General features: G+C 43.4%; 1 protein-coding gene across 1 annotated transcript in view; it reads right to left on the reverse strand.

Moving 5' to 3' along the window:
• Positions 1–2,370: 2,370 nt before the first annotated feature.
• triob (trio Rho guanine nucleotide exchange factor b) overlaps positions 2,371–22,809 on the reverse strand; it is a 225,301-nt gene continuing 204,862 nt past the window's right edge. Inside the window, exons 50-62 of the mRNA XM_056286980.1 lie at positions 21,180–21,371; positions 20,795–20,972; positions 19,014–19,906; positions 16,660–16,910; positions 15,822–15,960; positions 15,653–15,680; positions 14,163–14,325; positions 13,475–13,596; positions 11,900–11,978; positions 11,568–11,768; positions 6,980–7,118; positions 5,060–5,246; positions 2,371–3,168 (exon numbers count right to left, since the gene is read on the reverse strand). Of these exons, the coding sequence (XP_056142955.1) occupies positions 2,741–3,168; positions 5,060–5,246; positions 6,980–7,118; positions 11,568–11,768; positions 11,900–11,978; positions 13,475–13,596; positions 14,163–14,325; positions 15,653–15,680; positions 15,822–15,960; positions 16,660–16,910; positions 19,014–19,906; positions 20,795–20,972; positions 21,180–21,371 (3,000 nt within the window). The 3' untranslated portion in view covers positions 2,371–2,740. The remainder of the gene's footprint in view (positions 3,169–5,059; positions 5,247–6,979; positions 7,119–11,567; positions 11,769–11,899; positions 11,979–13,474; positions 13,597–14,162; positions 14,326–15,652; positions 15,681–15,821; positions 15,961–16,659; positions 16,911–19,013; positions 19,907–20,794; positions 20,973–21,179; positions 21,372–22,809) is intronic.

Genomic DNA, 22,809 nt, shown 5'->3' on the forward strand with positions numbered 1-22,809 from the left:
ATTCTGTACAAAGAAATGTACATGCAAAAGTAAAAATAAGTCATAATCGGACATTCAAAATGACATAGCTGCAGTCTTGTACTATATGTATAAAATGTGACATAGTTATGAGGTTTACATCCGGGCGGGGGCGACTTGCCTGTCCCTCTCTGTACAGCTTTACATAATGACCAGGCTGAGTTTCTCCAAAGCATCGCAGTACTTACAGCATAGTTAAACCAAGGGGAAACGTTCTTCTTGAAATCTGATGATCTGAATGTTACACGCCTTGGAGAAAACCATACCCATACCAATAAATAAGAAAAGGACAAGAACTAAGATTCGGACTGTACAGACCATCGAGAGTCGTAGAACTGAACACATCGTCGACTTCACTAACATTAAAACATATTATTCAAGGGTAACTCCATAAATAATCAAATAAAGAACAATGCAAACCGTTTTACTTTCAACCCCCTCACTAGATTTGACTCACTCAACTGGCACTTGAAAAGAATAGACATCGGTCTAAGCAACTTCTTCTAATTTGAACATGTCAACTTATTTGGTCGTTAAAGACTGTAAAACAGGATCTGTATCGTGGCATATAAGGTTAGCGCTGCGGGATGTGTAACAAAGGAGTCATCTTGCTGTCTGTCTGTGGGTTGCACAAGATCAAGGACTCATCAGTATTCAGTATAACGAGGGTCTCTAATCACCGAAAATCCCTGGTTAGCACACCACAATGAGATTACAGAACCATTCACTTCTGCACAGCTTTTCCACATACGTGTGTTAACCACGTCAGTGTGAAAGGTCAAATCAAGACATTTAAAAAGCAACACAGGCCGGATGGGTTCATTCTACATAAAAACAAACCCACACAGCAATTACCATTTTGTTGTGCATAGCTTGAGAAGCAGACAAGTGAGTTTGAACTGATAGAGTTTTGTTTTTTTTCCAGCAATACGCCACAAAACAACTTCTTATTACAAAAATAAAGAAAAAATAAATAAAGCCACACTAAACCGATGTAAACACACACACACCACTGGGTTCAGCGTGCTCTTTCATAACTTAACATGGCAAATCATGAGAACATATTTTCGCAGGAAAAGGACAAAGCATTGTCAACTTTGGTATAGTTACAAAAAAATTATGAAAAATAAAATAAAATGGAAAAATGACAAACTGAATGCATAAGTGCCTATATAATATAGATACACATCTTTATACATTGTTTCTTGTTTGTGGGCTTAAAGATATTAATACTGAACTTAATACATAAGAGTTAACACAATACAGACATTTATCGCAGTACCAGGTACGTACATGCCTTTTTAAGAATACAGCTACAACACAAGTCTTCATTAAATAGTTAAAGCTGCAACATTGCACATGAGAAGTGGTATGAAGTATGAGTGCATTTCTAGTGGCGGGTTGTAACCGGTACAAGTCGAGCCGCAGAAGGGTTCAGGTGTCGGGGGAATCTCCCCTCCACCCGGCGCCGCCGATCAACTGACCTAGCTAATACTCTTCAGATGAGACAGCTTTGGCTGGTTAGAGACAAAGCCGTCAAAATGAGAATGAAAGGCAGGAACCCTTTATTTACAAAGTAAGGCGGATGCAATTAGAAATCTGAGAAGCTTTTCCAAAAGCAATAGCTTTGATTATTTTATCTTTAGCTAATTAAATCTATGTATCTTTAACTGTAATCGTTTCATCTTTCACAATGAGAGTGTGTTTGTGTGTGCATGTGTGTGCGTGCGTGTGTGTGTGTGTGTGTGTGTGTGGACTATTGCATTGAGTGGAACTACAGTGCGTTTCTGGAAAACATGGTTTTGGTCTTCATCTAGAAGTGGACCCTGCAGACGGATGCCACTTTGTTCACGCACCTCATCCTTTTCTGTTTATGCTCTTCTTGTCAACTTAGCTTTGTTTTTCCAAGAGGTACTAATTAAAGACAACGCTTTGTTTCCTTACTGTACATGGTTTTCTTTTACAAAAAGTAATCTCTCGTTACAAAAGAAACAAACACATTTTCTTGTGTTCGACCGAAATCAACCTGAATTTCTTTTTTCTTAACTATACAGTTTAGTTCTATTTTTTTTCTTTTTTTCTTTTTAACGCTTTCTGAAACACAAGACTTGCTCAGGCTGGCTCTTTGAGAAAGCTTGCTTCTCTCCCTGCTAGGACAATGTTTGAGATCTCAAACAGATTCAAACGGTTCTTTTTTTTTTGTGCAGGCATATTAACAGTATGCCAAGAGGCTGGGTTGGGGGAGTGGGGTGGGGGGTGGGAAGTAGGACAGGAGTAGTTAGGGTTGGGGGGTAATTAGAGAAATCTCTAAAACCAATCAAAGGATCAGAGTCAAAAGGAATCTCAGCAGAGGTCAGTCAGCAGCAGTAGGACATTTTGTGGTTTTGTGAGGGAGGAGGAGATCATTTGTCGTCAGACTCTTTGGTGCTGGTGGTCCTCTCATTAGGTTGTATTTTAACACACTACTCAACCAAAACAAATGGATCTGAATTCAACCAATACAGAACTGACACAGTTCCTGTGTAAGGCTACGGAAACAGAAATCCTGGATCAGGACAGTGCCGGTACCAGTGGCTGCAGGTCAGTGCCGTGATGTCCACTTGGCATGAGTGAATGGGGGTTAATCCCTTCCAAAGGGAGCGCTCCGCTCCCTGATGGTACAAATCTCAGGCAGCGCTCCCAGTGACCCACAGGTGGCTTGCTGGTAGTTCCCTTCAGTCACTCAGATCTGGCTGAGCAGGCGGCTTTGCAGGAAGGTTTTGATGGTGGCTATGGGCCGAACGTCGTTCTGGTGTTTCCGTCTCTCGATGAAGGAGATGAGTCTGGAGGTGTCAAGATGTGCAACGTGGTGGTTTTGAGGTGGCGGCAGCAACTGCTGCTGGGAACGACGCAAGGTGGCAGATCCGGCGTCTCGGTTGGCCATGTTTTGAGGCTGGAGCCAGGGCTCCTGAAGGCAGCAGGCAGCTGAGGGTCTCTGCTCTGGCTCGCTCCTGAGCAGCAGGCGGACAAAGTCCCTGGCAGCCGGGCTCACACCCTCGAAATAGTCCTGGGGGAAGCTGAAGTCCAGTCGGCAGATGTTCAGACATGTCTCTTCCACGCTCTCATCTAGGAAGGGAGATGCACCACTCAGCATGACGTATGTCACCACCCCTGGGAATCATTCAAAGAGTAAAACAAAAACACAGAATAAAAATTATTAAGTTTCCTTCATTAATCCCCTTGGGGAAATTCATTTACTGCAAATGAACCCATCCTAGCTGTGATCTGTGAAGCTAGGAGCAGTGGGCTGCCGCCTTCATGCAGCGCCCGGGGACCAATTCCAGTTCTTTTACCATTGCCTCGGTCAGGGGCACAGACAGGAGTTATAAACCCTAACATGCATGTTTCTTTTGATGGTGGGGGAAATCGGAGCACCCGCAGAAAACCCACCGCAGACACGGGGAGAACATGCAAACTCCACACAGAGGACTACCTCGGATGACCCCCAAGGTTGGACAACCCCAGGGTTTGAACTCAGGACCTTCTTGCTGTGAAGTGACAGCGCTAACCACTGGGCCACCGTACCGCACGAATAAATAAATAAATGATGAATAAAAAGATGTATGAACTATTCCATTGATCATGCGTTCAATTCATTCATGACTGAAAGGGAAAAACAATGGACATAGAAGCATGAGTTATATATGCTTCAAAGTTTTCTATTTTCGACTAATCTTTTTCTTTGTGTTTTCCTTGTTAATAAAGATACATCCAAATTTCCTGTCTAGATCAGTGTTTCTCAATCCAGTCCTCGGGCACCACCAGTCCTGCTGTTTCTCTAATCAACCACATAGATATTTACATTCATCTGCCGTGTCGAGTATTCCAGCCAAAGACGGTTTACCTGAATAAGATTCACCACTTGATATCTCTATTGTACCTTCATGTGCGAGCACCCTCTACCACTTGCTAGAGTAAATAGCCTCTCAATGAATGGGCGAGATAGGCTTAAAACACAGCTTGTAGGCCAACAACGTATTTTATGTGACTCTACAACCGTGAATCTTTTGCTTTTTAAGGTTCTGGAAGGTGCTACATCCACATAAAGTCTTACGTTCCACTAATCAATAAGGCCATTCAAATCTCAACCTTGTACATTTTTTTTAAAAGCTAGATTCTGTAGCCGTGAGGCTAAACAATGCTGATTCACTGTGTTGGTTGGACAGGATGCAATCAAAATCAACGTTTAAAACACGTGTGTGTTTGACGCAATGACATCACTCGTAGGATAAGCGACTTGAATTAGAATACTCTTCATTGGTCATTTTGTACATAGATACAAATTAAATTTACTCTCTGCATTTCACCCATCCTAGCTGTGTAGCTAGGAGCAGTGGGCAGCCACCGTGCAGCACCTGGGGACCAACTCCAGTTCTTCTTTTCACAGGAGTATTAACCCTTGCATGCATGTCTTTTTGATGGTGGGAGGAAACCCATGCAGACACAGCGAGAACATGCAAACCCCACACAGAAAGGACCTGGGACAGCCTGGAGTTCGAACCCAGGTCCTTCTTGCTGTGAGGCAACAGTGCTAGCCACTGGGCCACCATGCCGCCAAACACCACTTTCTTAAAATGTAAGTCATAAGTCAGTGGCATTTGATAAAGTTCTATCTTGTATGGGTAGTCTTTATAGAAATGAACACGTATAAATCTATAAAATTGTGATGGTTTGTGATTTTGCGAAATTTGCTCACTAAGCCCCATTCATTTTTCACTTACTGCACTTTGGATAACCCCCTAATGACCATTTTCACAGAGGCGTAGCATTCATTCAGGCTAAAGCACCTTTGTTCCATCTAATCACAACAGCTGAATGTAATGAACTGGTAGAATCGAAAACCAACAAAACTGAATTGTGAACACTGATCTTATACCATAGCACAATCACAACTAAAACATCGTAAAACAATGGTATTAACATAAAGCTTAAGCCTTATTATTAAGATCCACAACCCTAATTTGATCATGCTAGGTGAATTTCTCCGCCATTTGTTACACACCTAAGCTCCAAAGGTCAGACATCAGGGAGATCGGCTGACCCAGAACCACCTCAGGAGCAGAGAACTCTGGGCTGCCCAGCAGACAGTGGATGTGAGAGAAGGGCGGGTTGAGCTGGACCGCATCACCAAAGTCTATCAGCTTGACAACTGGCTGGGAAAAGGCATGCTCCACCATGATGTTCTCAGGCTGGGGGAGGAGAAGATGATTTAGCCACACACTGCCTCATATCCAGTGAAGCACCGACACTGTCTCCCAAATATCTGCTGGTAGCTTTAAATACTGACAAAATTCCTCTTGGGGTGATTAAGTATGAATTAATAATACTAATAACACATACTGATGCCCTATTCTATCTCTTTTTTATTTGCATAAAGGTGGGCTCTGAAATATTGACAAACAGTGGCATCAAGGCAAATGAATCCCCCTTGGTCACGGCACTTTGATTTTATTGTTCTGGATTGATGTCTGGGCGTGAGTGTGTTTGAGGTGAATAGGAATAAAGGAGGGGTTGTGAAAATGTGGCAGATGGAGGAAAGTTTATGAACTTAATGACCACTTGCTACAATTGTAAAAGTATTGGTCATGCATCCATAAAATGAAAGTTTGTTAAAACCAAAAGGGGATTCATAAGCGATGCTGCATTTGCAGCATTTCAACTGAGCAAGTAAGTGAAGACCTGACTTTCCCCTTAATGTTGGTGGTAGCACACAGCGCGCTATGTTTATTTAGCTAAGCAAACTGGTGCACTCAAAATCAGCTGACTGTAATGTTCTCCCTTAGATTTCTTGCTAGTAGGCAAAGGTAGCTTGGCATGATATGGTAAACCATGAACTTGCACTTGGGTTGCCCATGGGACCAATATATTGCATGATGATGATATTATGAGCTCTCTATTTCTCCAAAATAGCACTTTCTCAATTGAAGGTAATGCCTGTTGACACCAACTCACTATAAACTCAATACAGATTACATAGACACGCTATGTCCCTATGGTAAGTTAGCCTAAGTAAGTTGATGGGCAACTCATCATGAGTTTTGTCCAATCAGTAATCATTATAAAATACCTTAGAGGCCACTGTTTGACAGTAATAATAATAATAATAATAACAATAATGGATTACATTTATATGGCGCTGTTCTAGACACACAAAGCGCTTCACATTGAAGGGAATAACTCACTTCAACCCCCATCAATATGTAGCACCCACCTGGGTGATGCACGGCAGCCATTTTGCACCAGAACCCTCATCACACATCAGCTTGAGGTGGAGAGGGAGGAATCACTGAGCCAATTACATTGGGGATGACTAGGTGGCCAGATGGAGAGAGCCAGGTTGGGAATTTTGCCAGGACATCAGGGGACCCCTACTCTTTGTGATAAGTGCCATGGGATCTTTAATGACCACAGTGAGTCAGGACCTCGGTTTAACATCTCATCTGAAGGACGACATCTCCTACAGCACAGTGTCCCCGTCACTGCACTGGGGCATTGCGATTTGATATTTGTTGTTTTTCTTGGGACCAGAGGGAAGACTGCCCCCTGCTGGCCAATCAACACCACTTCCGGCAGCAACTCATTTTCCCAGGAGGTCTCCCATCCAAGTACTAGCCAAGCCCATACCTGCTTAGCTTCTGTCATTTGGCAGAGCCAGGGTACATGTTGGTATGGTTGCCGGCATGTACTTGTTCAATGTGCATAACACATTGAACAAGTACTGACAGTATCACAGTTTTTAACTTTAAAAAGAAACCAGGAACTTAATGAATATGAAACTTCCTCGGTGCTCAAGGGTGAACTTCAGCCACATACCAGTTGTCTTGTGTAGAGAGATGGTGCACATTCCTTTGTATTGGACACAGCTGAAAACAATAAACTCTCACTGATTTGAGTTATATGAAAATGAAAATGTGTGTTTTACCTTGAGGTCAAGGTGTGCTATCCTCCAGCTGTGCAGGTAGTGAAGAGCGCCGAGAATGTCTCTAAGGTACAGAGCCACCTTCTCCTCTGTCAGGTTGCCCCAGCTCACGATGTAGTCCAGAAGACGACCCTGGTCAGCCCTGAATACACCGGCAATACAACATAAGTTCATGTTTCATCTTATTTCAGACCCGTTTCAGACCAAAGACACCTCAATATGCTTTTACAACTTATCTATTGTTATTATTGAGCATGCATCAAGACACTTTTACAACATGTATCAATGAAAGTAGTCAAGCAGATAAAATATACACCAATTAAACAAACGCAGGTATACAACAACAGATCAAAGACAAATATTTCTATAATTGCACAAGTAAATAAACGGGTTTTCACTTTACTTATTTATACAAAGAGCATAAAGGGAAACAATCATGATTTCCAACATGATCTCTTTATATATGTTGCAGGGATAATGCTCCATTAGCAGCCATAATACTGAACAGTCTTCTGTGTGTCTGATAAAAGTGACTAAATGAAGGTATGGACTGAGTACAGAAAGTAACTGAAACATAAATCCTGTTAGAGCGTATGTAATACTGTCAGACACATGACATAGACAAAGTATGCTGCATAAAAGCAAACCTGTGAGATTTTTTTCTTTTTTTTCTGGCCAGAGAAACACTTTATGGTCTTCATTATCATCTTCTTTTTTTAAGTTATTTTTATTTCTTGTGTTATTTCTCAGCTGCAACAAAGTGGTACAAGTATGAGCATCGTGTCATATGGAAATGAAACTGAGCGTTGTTTCCTGAAAACTTTCTTTCTGAAGATATGCGTGTGTGTGTGTTCTCTTTGATCGCCACCTCATCTTGGTGGAGATGCTTGTTCGTACCAATGAGCCCAAGTGTTATGCCGTCTGGAGCTTGGCTCCTGGTAGGGTCACCCAAGGCAGATAGGTCAAGGGGGACGTTCCAGACGAAGTGCGATCCAACAAAGACCTCAACGGTGGAACTGGTGGAAGATCTCTCCAGGTCACAATGGCAGTGAAGGCAGATAAAGGCTGCAACAGAGGGTGGTCTCCAATCTTGGTTTTCCATGCCATTGGATTCTGGCCACCCCCTGCCAAGCACTGTATGGTGGCTGCAGGTGCATCAGCCTCTCCACATAAAAAGCTGTCATGCACAGGCGACCTCCCACAAGGATCAACCCATAAATATCCTGGGTCAAAGCCCTGTGGCAACCAGGAAGAGGTGACAGGTACAGGACAGTGAAGTCTGGCAGCTCCTAGCTACAACCTGGCACACAGGTGGTGGGTGTATGATCAGTCGCTAAGCCCTGGGACTGAGGCAGAGGGGCTTCTCGGCTGCTGCACCCACGACTGAGCAGCCCTATTTAGGATCTGCTCTGCTCACCCCAGTTGGGAAGGGGGCTAAAAAAGGTGCCCTATACATAGTCTGCCTCATATCTCCTGTCTGGACCACCGCATCCAGAGAGGATCACCACCATGCGGTCAGAAACAGAAACTCGTACATTTTGGTGCCTGGAACATATGAACCCTCACGGACAATCAATGCAGCAATCGACCTAAATGGTGTACTGCCATTATGGTTTAATGATGAGACACGTGCTCTTAAGCGGACCTGCAGGAGACTGGAACATAAATGGCGAAAATCAAAATTGGAAACTTTTTACCTATCGTGGCACAAGTGTTTATTGAAATACAAGCGTGCTTTATCTACTGCAAAAACATTGTATCTCTCTCACTTAATAAATATTAATAAACATAACCACAGATTTCTCTTTGACACTGTATCTAAACTTACTAAAAAGCAGTCGTCTATTAGCTGCTCACCATTCACAGCCCATGAATTTCTAGATTTTTTCTGCAATAAGGTTGAGAAGATCTTAAACAAAATGAGTTCTTCAACTCCACCTACTCCTGCAGATCCTGTCGTACTAAGTTCATATCTACGCAATGAGTCACTGTCAGTTCCAGTTATTACAGCTTTTGAGACTATCTCACTTGAAACTTTGACTAAGTTCGTGTCAGCTTCTAAACCAACTGCTTGCCTACTTGATCCCTTACCAGCAAAACTTTTTAAAGACCACTGGCCTTTTCTTGGACCTACAATGCTAGACATCGTTAATTTATCTCTTACTACTGGCATTGTTCCCAGCAGTTTTAAGACAGCTGTGGTTAAACCTCTACTTAAAAAACCGCACCTTGATCCAGGGTCTCTTAATAACTATCGGCCAGTCTCTAATCTTCCATTCTTCTCTAAAGTACTAGAGAGAGTTGTGTATCAACAACTTTTGACCCATATAAAAGAAAACGATCTATATTAACCTTTTCAGTCGGCTTTCAGGCCCTGTCACTCCACTGAGACTGCTCTGACCAGAGTGGTAAATGATCTTCTACTGGCGATCGACTCTGATTCCACTTCTGTGCTTCTACTACTGGACCTCAGTGCAGCCTTTGACACCATTGATCACTGTATACTGTTGGATAGATTAAATTGTAATTTTGGTGTCTCTGGCTTAGCTCTCTCTTGGCTTAAGTCCTACTTATCTGGAAGAACACATTGTGTCTGCTATAATAATATTATATCAAAATTTTCTGACATTAAATATGGTTTGCCTCACGGCTCAGTACTTGGCCCTCTACTTTTCTCTCTTTACATTACACCTCTTGGCCAAATTATATGCAGTTACGGAATACATTTCCATTGCTATGCTGATGATACTCAGCTGTATGTGCCTATAAGGGCTGATGATCATACTCAAATCACTAACATAGAGGCCTGCTTGGCTACCGTGAAAAACTGGATGTCACTTAACTTTCTGCTTTTAAATCCAGATAAAACCGAGATGCTAGTCATTGGCCTTGCTAGACACAGACACCAATTTGATCAAGTAACGATAACAATCGAGAACTCTGTGGTTTCACAAAGTGTGGCAGCCAAAAATCTTGGTGTTACGTTTGATCCCAGCCTTTCCTTTGATAAGCACATTAAAGAAATCACCAAGACTGCCTTTTTTCATTTACGTAACATAGCTAAAATTCGGTCTTTTCTCTCCATGGCTGACGCAGAGATTCTAATACATGCATTTGTTTCATCCAGACTTGATTACTGTAATGTTCTGTTCTCAGGTCTGCCACATTCTAGTACTAAAAGTCTTCAGATGGTTCAGAATGCTGCTGCTAGAATCCTAACTAAAACTAGGAAATTTGACCATATTACACCAATTCTTGCCTCCCTTCATTGGCTTCCTATCCATGTTAGATCAGAATACAAGGTGCTTCTGCTGACTTATAAAATCCTAAATGGGCTTGCTCCATCCTACCTGTCTGATCTCCTTAAACCTTACATGCCATCTCGAGCACTTCGTTCTCAAAATACAGGGCTCCTGTGTGTACCCAAAGTTAAAAAGAAGTCAGCTGGTGGCAGGGCCTTTTCCTATTGGGCTCCATTCTTGTGGAATAAACTGCCTGCTGCCATCAGACAATCGGAGTCTGTTGAGTCCTTTAAATCCAAACTTAAAACTCATCTTTTTGCCTTAGTTTACAATCAGTTGCCTTTAAGTTGAGTGCTTCACAACCTGTACTGGATGGCGGGTTGTTTTCTGTCTCAATGAATTTACCAACCACTCTTCTACCGATGAGATTATCGAGTTTAGATTATGACGAATTTATGACTTAATTGATTATGGCTAATGACTATTGCAAACTGTTTTCTTCTCTAACATGTCTTTTCTCTCTCTCTGAATGATGTCTTCTCCTTTCTCTTTTTCTGTGTTTGAATGGTGTCTTGTGAGTCTCTCTTGCATGCATGTGCAGTCGGTTCTCCTCCCAGGTCTCTGTGGTGATGGTGGCCGCCATTTGGATGCTGCCTTTCCTTCCACTCCTCACCTAAGTTTTTCTTATTACATGATGATGCGGGTAGCGTGGCTTGGGTCCTGGACTGTTCCGTTGGCACGAGGACATTGCCTGGCATCCTGTGCATCATCTTCTTCATAAATTTTATGTCCATTATAATTCTGTTATCCTCTTTCATTGTTGTATTATGTAAATTGCGTGAGCACAACATCCATTGCACGCTGTCCGTCTTGGGAGAGAGATCCCTCCTCTGTTGCTCTCCCTGAGGTTTCTTCCTATTTTTTCTCCCTGTTAAAGGGGTTTTTTAGGGAGTTTTTCCTTATCCGATGAGAGGGTCTAAGGACAGGATGTTGTGTTGCTGTTAAGCCCACTGAGGCAAATTTGTAATTTGTGATATTGGGCTATACAAATAAAATTTTTTGATCTGATTTGATTTGATTATCACCCGAGAGCTGAGACTAGTGTGGATTGATATTGTCGCACTGTCTGAAATCAATTGCCTCCATTTATTGTTGCAGTTTCAGTACGTCTTTTATTTATATATTTATATCATGATATGTACGTACAGTATTTTACTTTAATTGCAATTGTAATTACTATTTATGTTTTGTTGACAAAGCAATTAGGATAGAGAATTAAATGTCATTGCACTAATTCTTTTCAAGATAAACACATGTGAGGGTGAATACACAGATACTGCTGTACTTACATTTCAAGTATGAGCACATAGCTTGTTGCCACCTCATACGTGTCCAGCAGCCTGACTAGGTTGGGGTGGTCCAGAGTCTGTAACAGCCTGATCTCTTGCAGGACTTGCTCTCTATGCAGCAGTCTCTTATTGACATGTTTAGCCACTACCGCCCGCTTACTGCATCTCTGGTCACATCGTTTGGCCACTGAGAAACGGCCCCTGGGGTCCAGAAACATAGCAAGCGGAAGAGTGAACTGATGGTGTGAAAGATACGTATGTATAGCAAACACTAAAATATACTAAAAAGGAAATTCGGTTTGTGCATCATGTAGACAGAACATGACCTTTACCTTCCCAGTTCAGTAATCTCAGTGTAGTAGGACTCAAAGCCGCTCTTCCAAAGGACTTCACTCCCATCATTAGGGCTTCCTGGAAACACAGATTAGAATGACATACAAAAAGTTCATAAGAATTATCTGAACAGAAAGAAAAGTCAGATGGAAATTGGCAATAAACCAAAAAAAAAAAATCTTTAGAAGTGAGTAAACAAAATGCATTAGATCAAAAAGTAATAATGTCCATCCATCCATTATCCAAACCGCTTATCCTGCTCTCAGGGTTGCGGGGATGCTGGAGCCTATCCCATCAGTCAGGTAATAATGTATTAATTTCAAAGTAATAAGTACAACAAATAAGTACAATATGACGTCACGCAAGCCCTTCCCAATTAACTGACTGCATCCATTGTTGGCATGAATGCAAGTAATAAAAAAAACTAATGTACTATAAATACAATTCATAAAGAAAAATATTAGGACTTATTGAGGTCTATTTCTATTTTACATCCACTGCTCATGTAATACATAGGTATATTTCTTAGATTTCTTTTTTTTTTTTCATGGTGCCCATGCAGCTCCAGCTTGCCACTTGTAAGTTCAATGCAATCAGCGAGGGACAAATCCAAAATTCTCATTCAATGCAAAAAAAAACTCAAAACAGACTACACAGCTTATTCAAAACCAACATGATGATACAGCAGTCTGTCACAGTGAATTTGAGCTGTCATTTTAAAAAAAATTACAGTTGAGGTGTCCAGGTAGCATAGTGGTCTATTCCGTTGCCTACCAGCACGGGGATCTCCGGTTTGAATCCCTGTGTTACCTCCAGCTTGGTGGGGCGTCCCTACAGACACAATTGGCTGTGTCTGCGGGTGGGAAGCCGGATGTGGGTATGTGTCCTGGTCGCTGCACTAGCGCCTCCTCTGGTCGGGCGGGGCACCTGTTCAGTGGGGAAGGGTAACTGGGGGGAATAGTGTGATGCTCCCATCACACTATTCCCCCCCGGTGAATCTCTTCACTGTCAGGTGAAAAGAAGCGGCTGGCGACTCCACATGTATCGGAGGAGGCATGTGGTAGTCTGCAGCCCCACCCCCCCGGGGGATCGGCAGAGGCGGTGAAGCAGCGACCGGGACGGCTTGGAAGAGTGGGGTAATTGGCTGGGTACAATTGAGGAGAAAAAAATCCAAAAAAAAAAAACCTTTTTTTTTTTACAGTTGTTTTTAATCGCTAAATTCCTTCTTGGTGTTTGCTTTCTTGTACCGTGGTGGAGTGACTCCTGCTGGTATTCACTTGTAGGCTGCATTGTAGGAAGTAACATGGTGGGGAACAACTGTAACCGACCACAAAAAACAACTGTACATTTTTAGAATGACCGTTCGATTTCACTATGACAGACCAATGTAGCATCACGTTAGCTTTTGATAAACCGTGGAGTGTTTTTTTGTCACTGAATGAGAATTGTGGATTTGTCCTCCATTAATTGCGTTGAACTGTAGGGGGCAACCTGGAGCTGTGTGCCCAGTATGGAACATCTGAGTCCCTGGGATTCATTCATTTAAGAGGTTCCACGCATAACGGTGTTCTCACCTGAGATGCGTAGGCTGGCAGAGGAGGTGACAGAGCCACCTGCATTAGCTGCAACACAGGTATAGATGCCGCCATCCTCTGCAGACACACTGAGGATCCGCAGCGCTGCCTCTCCTGTCTCACTGAACAGGACGAGGGATCAGAGACACACCGTCAGATCGCAGACACTACACCAAATGAATGTTTGCAGCTTCATAAACAACTTGTTTTGTCAATTCTCAATCAAAGCAGCACCGGGTAACTTATTTGCTTTAACATATCATCACGACATTCATTGTGGAGGCATAGTGTGATGGCTATGGGAGGATGACACAATTGTCGTTCACATCAATTTCCTACAAGCATTCTTTTTACTTCGTATTTTGTCTGCCACCAGGTGCGACACCTCCTGAAAAATACAGGGATTACTTTACAGCACACATGCAAGTATAGCAGTGCTACTTTAGCTTGTCTGTGAATATAGTTCTTCTTCTGCGATGGTCTTCAGCTAGGGCTTCTAAATAAATGCACACTATCCTATGACTAAAATAGAAAAATAAAAAGCCCCCGGTTGTCTGTTTGACAGCTGACCTAAAAGTCAGTAACGGAATCCATAAAGTCATCTGGTGCTGCTTTAAATTTACTTGTGTGAATTCTTTATCCGAGAAAAAAAGCTGGATTTCATTGAAACCAGAGCACATGCCCTCACCTGTAAGTGATGCTGTAGTGGCCGTTGTTGCTCAGAGTGCTATTGTCGGGTCCCCGCCAGGTGGTGGCGGCCCGGGGTCGACCGCACACCTTACCCCTCAGAGTGACACTGTCACCGCTCTCGCACATTACATTGCTAACAGGGACCAAGAACTCAGGAGGGGCTGGAAAAAATTGATGCACGAAGGGAAAAAAAAAGAGGGAGGGAGCAGAAGATAAATCTCAGAAATGTTGTGAAGCCCAGTGCAGTCTCAAACCCACTCCTCTGCTATGGCCAGGTTTTTCCTTCTTATTTTTTGTGTGGATTTTCCCCCCTTTTTTTCCTCAGTTGTACTTGGCCAATTACCCCACTCTTCTGAGTCGTCCCGGTACTGCTCCACCCCCTCTGCCGATCCGGGGAGAGCTGCAGACTATCACATGCCTCCTCCGATACATGTGGAGTCACCAGCCACTTCTTTTCACCTGACAGTGAGGAGTTTCGCCAGGGGGACGCAGTGCGTGGGAGGATCACACTATTCCTCCCAGTTCCCCCTCCCCCTCCTTGCCCCTTCCTCCTCCCGAACAGGTGCCCCGACCATCCAGAGGAGGCACTAGTGCAGCGACCAGGACACATACCCACATCCGGCTTCCCACCCACAGACACAGCCATTTGGGTCTGTAGGGACGCCCCACCAAGCTGGAAGTAACACGGGAATTTGAACTGGTGATCCCCATGTTAGTAGGCAACGGAATAGACTGCTACGCCACCTGGACGCCCCCTATGGCCAGGTTTTCCACAGAGGGCACCGAGAGAGGGAGAACTATCAACAAGGGCTGCTATGACAGATTAGAAATCACCAACACCCCCCTGCTTTCAGACATGGCTCAATGAAATGATCATAATCATACAGATGGAGAGAATACGCTTCCATAAATCTAAAGCACCCAATAGATTCCTGAGCATATGGGGTCCATTCATTGACTATCTCAAAAAAAAAATTTTTTTTTAACTAGTCTGTAGTGATGCAACCCGGTACTCTTTACTTTTTATCTGTACTCTTGTAATACCTGTGTAATTTCTTGAAAACTGCTGTGAACCAAATTATATGAAATACCTATATATGTCTGGCAGCTCTTTTTTCCCCTTTTTTCCTTTTTGTTGTTTTTGTCTGTTATTTTTTGTTTTGTTTTATCTTGTTTGTGTGTGTCTCCAATATAAAACCGAAAAACTGAAAATAAAATATCTAAAAAAAAAAAAGGCTGCTATGAGGGATTTTGCTATGTAGGTTTTGTATGCTACAGGCTATGTAACACTGTCTCCCAAGCCTTGGGAAGGCCCTGTTGTAATTGTACAGTAAAATTCTGTATTGTAATGTGAACCAAACAACTTATTTAAAACTTAGTTTTAAAAACAATCATCATATATCAGCCAGCAAAATCAATCTTAGCTCTGTAATGTAATGCACAAACATCCCCAATACCAAAACATTAAAAAAAAAAAGAAGCACATACCATCATAGATGTAGTTGGGGTTCAGAAGCTGAGAAGAAATGAAAATGAAAGCAATTTAGATTTATCATTTCTTTCCTCTTTCTTGTGATTCAAGACTTCGAAATAAAGGACACATGTACAGCACAGCAGTTCAAATTCAACAAAGTAAAAGATGAGTCTTCTGTTCTACCTTGACAGAGACTTTATTGCCCTGGCCATCTTGCAACTTGCGGTAACCATTCTCCATCTTGCTATCCTTCCTGCCCTCCTTATCCCTCTTCTCAGACTTGCGGCGGATACGGAGAGCTGTGTGCCATGATAATGATTTTCTAATTGACAAGGAAAGGAGGGAAAACCGGTTAGTTTCACACAAGTTATCAGGAAAATTCAGTTCATACTGTTGACATTGGATTTCCACTCTTTGTCCATTATTCAAGCTGCTTATCCCAATTGGGGTCGCGGGGACGCTGGAGCCTATCCCAGCAGTCATTGGGCGGCAGGCGGGACGACACCTTGGACAGGCCGCCAGCCCATCAGAGGGTGCGCGCGCGCGCGCACACACACACACACACACACGCACACGCACACACACACACACACCTAGGGACAATTTAGTATGGCCGATTCACTTGACCTACATGTCTTTGGACTGTGGGAGGAAACTGGAGCACCCGGGGGAAACCCACGCAGACACGGGGAGAACATGCAAACTCCACACAGAGGACAACTCGGGACAACCCCCAAGATTGGACTACCCCGGGGCTTGAACCCAGGACCTTCTTGCTTTCGAAATGTGTATGGTTGAAGATCAACAAATTAATCATTATCATCAACAGTGATCTGTGAAGTCTAAAATGAAATCTTTGCAATAAACCTTGTTAGTCCAACCTTAGTTACTTTTATCCTTGGAGTGCAGGAATCATTGAAAAGCAACTACATGGTAAGCCCTACCAAGATATCCGCTTTTGAATACACTATATTCTAAATATGCTTACTGTATTTAGCTACAGGTTGTCACCCATCCTTACTTGATGGTTCCTTCGGGGAGTTCGGGGGTGATGGAGGCTGAGGTGTGTCCCAGTACGTAGCCAGGTATCCAGCCCTCGGCGGCAGGACAAATTTCGGTGGACGCCCTGTACACGAGGAACATGTTCTGTTGGTTGCTGGCTAGCATCTGGACCACCTCGCCTTGAAAAACACTGATCTCGTCCTCCTTCACTGCCACATAGTCCTGAGTCACCAGCATGGTGGAGACACTGCTGCTGCTACTGCTTTCACTCTGGAAGGGCAGAGAACAACAAAGCACTGTAAGTCACTCACTCACACAGTATGTATGCACACACACACACACACACACACACAAACACACACACACACACACACTAATGCACATACAATATTCATGTGCACATTCATACTATTAGAAATATTAAGATGCCTGGTTAATATTAAGATGCATGCTCAATAGTCCAGGTAAGAAAATCAAAGAAGGTTGAATCGGTTCATCTGGATACAATGTTTATTGACAGACACCGTCGGTATCTGTTTATATACCAGATACCAACGGTATTCAACCTTCTTTGATGCCTGGCACTGCCCACAAACACACACAGTCATTGAACTAGACAAGGGTAAAAAAGGAAAAGAAAATATAAACAATTCACACATGTTATCAGATGTTAAAATAGGTATCGACAAGTGTAATAAAAGCCCCACACAAATCAAATGTTTAATTTGATTGACATTATCACACACAAAATGGCCCAGCAATTGTCTGACCTCATGCGGTGAAGGAAGCATTAAGTAAGCATTTTGTTATCACACAGAGGTGTGGGGTTAGAGGAAAATTTGGGCAACCGCTTCTGACTATAGTAATGTCCAATAAGTCACCGTAGTTAAGAGTTTATTGGCTGAGTATGATCACATTCAGAGAATATGAGTTGATACACTGCTCTCAACTCCACATGATATATAGGTTAAGATAACCATCCATTATCCAAACCGCTTATCCTGCTCTCAGGTTCGCAGCCGATGCTGGAGCCTATCCCAGCAGTCATTGGGCGGCAGGCGGGGAGACACCCTGGACAGGCCGCCAGGCCATCACAGGGCTCACACACACACACACACACACACACACACACACACACACACACACACATTCACACCTAGGGACAATTTAGTATGGCCGATTCACCTGACATACATGTCTTTGGACTGTGGGAGGAAACTGGTTTGGACTGTGGGAGGAAACCCACGAAGACATGGGGAGAACATGCAAACTCCACACAGAGGACGACCCGGGACGACCCCCAAGGTTGGACTAACCCAGGGCTCGAACCCAGGACCTTCTTGCTGTGAGGTGACTGCGCTAACCACTGCGCCACCATGCCACCCATGTTAAGATACCAAAAACTAAATACAATAAGTATAAAAAGCCAAAGTATGAGTATGGGTACAGATCCAAGCATGAGCAATATTAAACGTAAAACAGAATAGAGGTGTGTTATGAATGGCTATGACAGGAAGAGTTATTGTGAGGCATGAAACATGTACTATTGCACAGTACTAAATAATATTTGCCAATCCTGTAAATAAAATTGCACAGATGATGTTGCATAAATTACTATTTCACTTGGTTGGTGAAGCAGTGAGTAGTACTAAAAAAAGCGCTTAATGTTCTCTTGAAGTTGCAAAACAGGTTATGGTTCTTGGTAGCAGGAACAGACAGTGTTGCAGGCAAAGACATTTGTGCTGCTCAAAGAAAGATGGGATCAAGAAAAGCAGAATATCTAAGCAAAATAAATAGTTTAATCTGTTCAGCCTGAAAAAAGGCATAGTGGTTTGAAATGAGGCAAAGTGAAACCAGTTTATCTGGAGTTTATTTACTGCTATGCGGGCGATAAATTCAGGCGACATGACAAAGAGAGGAAGAACATACAAAAGAAGGTGAAGGCACTCTTCATACTGTTTATCAGAAAAAGGTTTTTCTCGAGTGAAAGAGAATCTTCGACTACTAAAAGACACCCATGAAACAATCAAGACAACTGAGGACGATTGATTGTGCTTTGGGAAACTAAACGATAAGAGCAGATAGCAGAGAGAAAACAGATACTTCATCAGCCAGACCCACACTGTTAGTATAATCTGAAAGAACCAGAAAGCTAATACACACAAACATACGGAAGTGGCTGAGTTAGTGTAGATGGAAATACATCTCGCGAGCTTCAGCAGCGGTAGTAGTGGTAGATGTTGCATGTAGAAGCCATTCACAGTGGCAGTGGGCAAGATGTCTGACTGACCAGCCTGCCAGTGAGGGGATGTTAGTGACTTGTGAGTAGCACTAAGGCCGAACTGAAGCCTGGGCCTCGATTTAGCATCTTACCCCATTGCTCTGGGTGGAGTGTATGGACTGCTCGCTGGTGGAGGAGCAAGTGCTCATTCGGTCTATGTCCTTACTGTGGGTGGAGTGACGATGATGAGAAGGCATCCCATGGCCTCCTCTGCATATAGGGTCTCCGCCTCCCCCGCCATCACTGGGGTAGGATAAGGAGCCAGGCCGGCTGGCAGGGGAGGGAGGCATGACAGGGACTGCGGGCCAGAAGGAGCTGCCTTTGTGGGCTGCGCTGGCAGGGACGAAACCCTCCTTCCCCTGGCTTCCGTCTCCCCCGGGAGACTGGGGACACACCAGAGGAGAAACCATCCCAACTTTGGGATTTCTGAGAGACAAATTCAGGGGAGCAACAACCATCTGCGGGATACCAGCAGTCAGATGTTTCTGGGGGTCCTCGCAGCCTCGTGAGTCCTGTCGGGGGCTGCCCTCAGCACTGCCTGTTAGCTTGTTACTGTTACTCCCATGAGGGCCATCCAGCACCCTCATCTTTGGGACCTCAGAAGCTATCAGCTCTCCATCTGTGGCGTTGTCTGGGTAGGGGTTAGGGGGGAGGGACAAAGGGGTCTGGAAGTGGCAAGGTGACCACGTACCTGCTGATCTGTCGGGCCCTTCGGGGCCCGGGGGGTGGTGGTGGTGGACGGGTTGGGGAAGGCGTGAGGAAGGCTGAGGGATGCGGGAAGGTCTGCTGCGGGGGCCACAGAGAGAGGAGTTGCCCCCTGATCCTCCAGAACCTCCACCTCCGCCTCCTCCTCCTCCCATGTTGGAGGTATTGGAGCTGCCAACCCCTGCCAGGCCTCCACCACTGCTGCTGCTACTGCTCGGAGGGCCACCTGCCCCACCGCCCCCCACGTGGTTCCTCTGGTACTCTATCGGAGATGTCAGAGCTGGGGCGGAGAAGACAGGGGTCAAGGGAAGGGAAGGGAAGAAAATGAAAATGGAAAAAAAAAAGCACAAGTTATTTTAAAGATGGAAAAAATTGAACTAAAACGTTTAATAGTGTAACTACAACTCAGCAATGCACACATGCATTTCGCAAGAAGTGTATGATTTATGATGGAAATCATACTGGCAAACAGATTATTCTAAAAGCTACTTGGGAACAGAGGATAAGGGAAGATACACAGTATGACAGACAGGAATAAAGCAAATGGGAAGTTGCTTGAGAAATTGCTAAAGGTTCTGTGAAATGAAAAATGCATTTTCATTCTTGTTATCCATTTTATCTGAACTTACTATAAACACTATGTTCTAGAAATTCACATTAACTTTTTTTTAATATTTTTGTTTCAAGGAATATTTTTCTCTCCCTGATGAATAAAGTACAATCATTTCTTCATTTACGTAATCCTGCTCTTGGGGCATACACCCACATACATGTCCAATGAACGGGAGTGAGATTAAGTAAAAACAAAATTATCTTCTACAGCCAAAGTGAAACTATAACCAACAGCATCAATGTCCACATTCTTCTAAAATGCCCTGTCATTATTGGCTGTTAGTCAAATCAAACTCTCTCCCCTCACAAAATCCCACCGACCTATTGTGTTTCATCCAGATAAGCATCAAATCATGAAAGTTTGCAGTGCTCTATGTGCAATTACATGGGACTTTTAAGACCCAAGAACATAGGTAATCATGTGCATAATTTCGTTAATAGCCCTCCAGACGTAAGCTTTAGCAGTAGTAATATTTTCCATTTCCATTTGGAGTTTAAGTCGCTCATTGTGGGAAATGTGTACATGACATATTACGAAAGTGTACCAGTCGCTTACCGTTGAGGAAGTTACGCTGGTTCTCCAGTATCTGGCTGACCTGGTGGATCCAGACCTGACTGATTCCGGGACTGGTAGAGTGGAGGGTGTACTTCTCCTGGCAACCACTGGACGACCTGGAGTTAAGCGTGAATTTACAGGGATCATCTGGGTTCTCCTCCAGACCCAACCAGCTCACCTGGACATAACACAAAAGAGGGGAGGAAAATATATCAAAATGAAGAAAACGAAAGGATACATTTAAACAGACAAGTTTTCCAAGCAACACATTTGAGTATATGATAAGAATTTCAGTATTTTTATTTATTTATGACTTTTGTCAGCATTAGAGTAGCAAATAATCCTTTTCACCTTTCTGCTATTGTATCACGCAGGCAGTGCTCACCTTGATGCTGTTCTTGAAGAGGTAGCCAGGGGTGGAGTAGCCCTTCTTTTTGTCCAGGGGCTCACTGAAGATGACGATCTGCTCAAAGAGGAAGACTCTCCTTTCCTTCATTCTGGACAGAAGACCTCCATCCTGGTCTGAAACCATGAAGGTATCCTGGAGGAGCAATCTACCCTGGGCCACAATTTTACCCTTGGAAGGATGGGCAAGAGGTGGCAGTGGGAAGCAAAGAAGAAAGAGGACACAAGAGGGGAAGAATGTATACTGTCAATGAAGTAATGAAGAGAACACTTTCATCTATTTTTTTCCAAGAAAATGAAAGAGAGGCGTTTTCAAATACATAAAATGATATTGTATAATACACTTGATAACTTATCAGGAGAATGCATTCAACAATATTTCTTAGAGAGAGAAAAGTTGTCAGTCAGTTGCATGAAACTGTTTTGCCCAATAATACAGCATGCATGTTTAGCAGCTCTCCAAAAGCTCCACCTTCTCTTGTTTTATGTATCTAGGGAGAACAACTTCTCCATTTAGAAGCAACAAAAAAACTATAAATAAACTAGTACATGAGTATGATGTTTTAGCACCATCACAGGCTAAAACACACAATGCATACAAGCTGAGCATGTGTATTTTACACTGTGCTTTGGTCTGTGTGCACAGAGCCAATAAAAGGGCGTTGACCTACAGGAGGGTCATTTTGGGCCACGTGGTTAGTATTGAGAGTCGGCACTGACACCTAGTGGTAAATTACAGAAGACAGAATGATGTGTATGTCTTGTCTGTACTGTACATGACTATTGTAGACACATGAAGTGTCATGAATGTAACACTTAAGCAAGGCTTCTGGTGTAAATCTGTGGTTTGACACACCCATATAACTCTATAATATATTCATCCACACAAAGATGTAACAATGATAATAATAATGATAATAATACATTTTATTTGTACAGCACATTTCAAGGCGCACAACGAATCTTTACGTAAGATAAAAAAACAAAACAAAAACAAAACAAAAGCCATTCACCAAAAACATGTAACACACAACATTAATAATACACTGACATTCTGAAAAGGTGAGTTTTGATTAATGATTTGAATGTGGGCATATCAGTGGAGTCTCTGATGTATTTGGAGAGGGAGTTCCAGAGGGAGGGGGCAGCTACAGAGAAGGCTCTCTCACCCCTGGTCCAGTCCATGGTCCTGTGTGGTGGAGACAGGTGTTTGGCATCGGAGGAGCGAAGGCTGCGGGAAGTAGTATGGTAGTGGAGCAGGTCGGTGAGGTAGGAGGGGGGCTGGTTATTGAGGGATTTGAGAGTAAGGAGAAGGACTTTGAATTGGATCCGTTGTGGGACAGGAAGCCAGTGGAGGTTCTGGAGGACAGGTGTTATGTGGTCCCGGGAGCTTGAGTGGGTGAGCAGGAGAGCAGCAGAGTTCTGAATGTACTGGAGTTTGTTTAGGACTAATGATTATGATTTAATTATGATTTAATGACTTCTGTGATGAGTGGAGATAGCTGGGAGACCGTCCTTAACAAGATTGGATGGGATGAGATCCAGAGGACAAGAGGAGTTTCTCATTCCTACTGTAAGGTTGGACAGCTCCATTGGGGACACAGGGGAGA

The sequence above is a fragment of the Lampris incognitus genome, chromosome 9, assembly GCF_029633865.1.
Source record: "Lampris incognitus isolate fLamInc1 chromosome 9, fLamInc1.hap2, whole genome shotgun sequence".
NCBI lineage: Eukaryota > Metazoa > Chordata > Actinopteri > Lampriformes > Lampridae > Lampris > Lampris incognitus.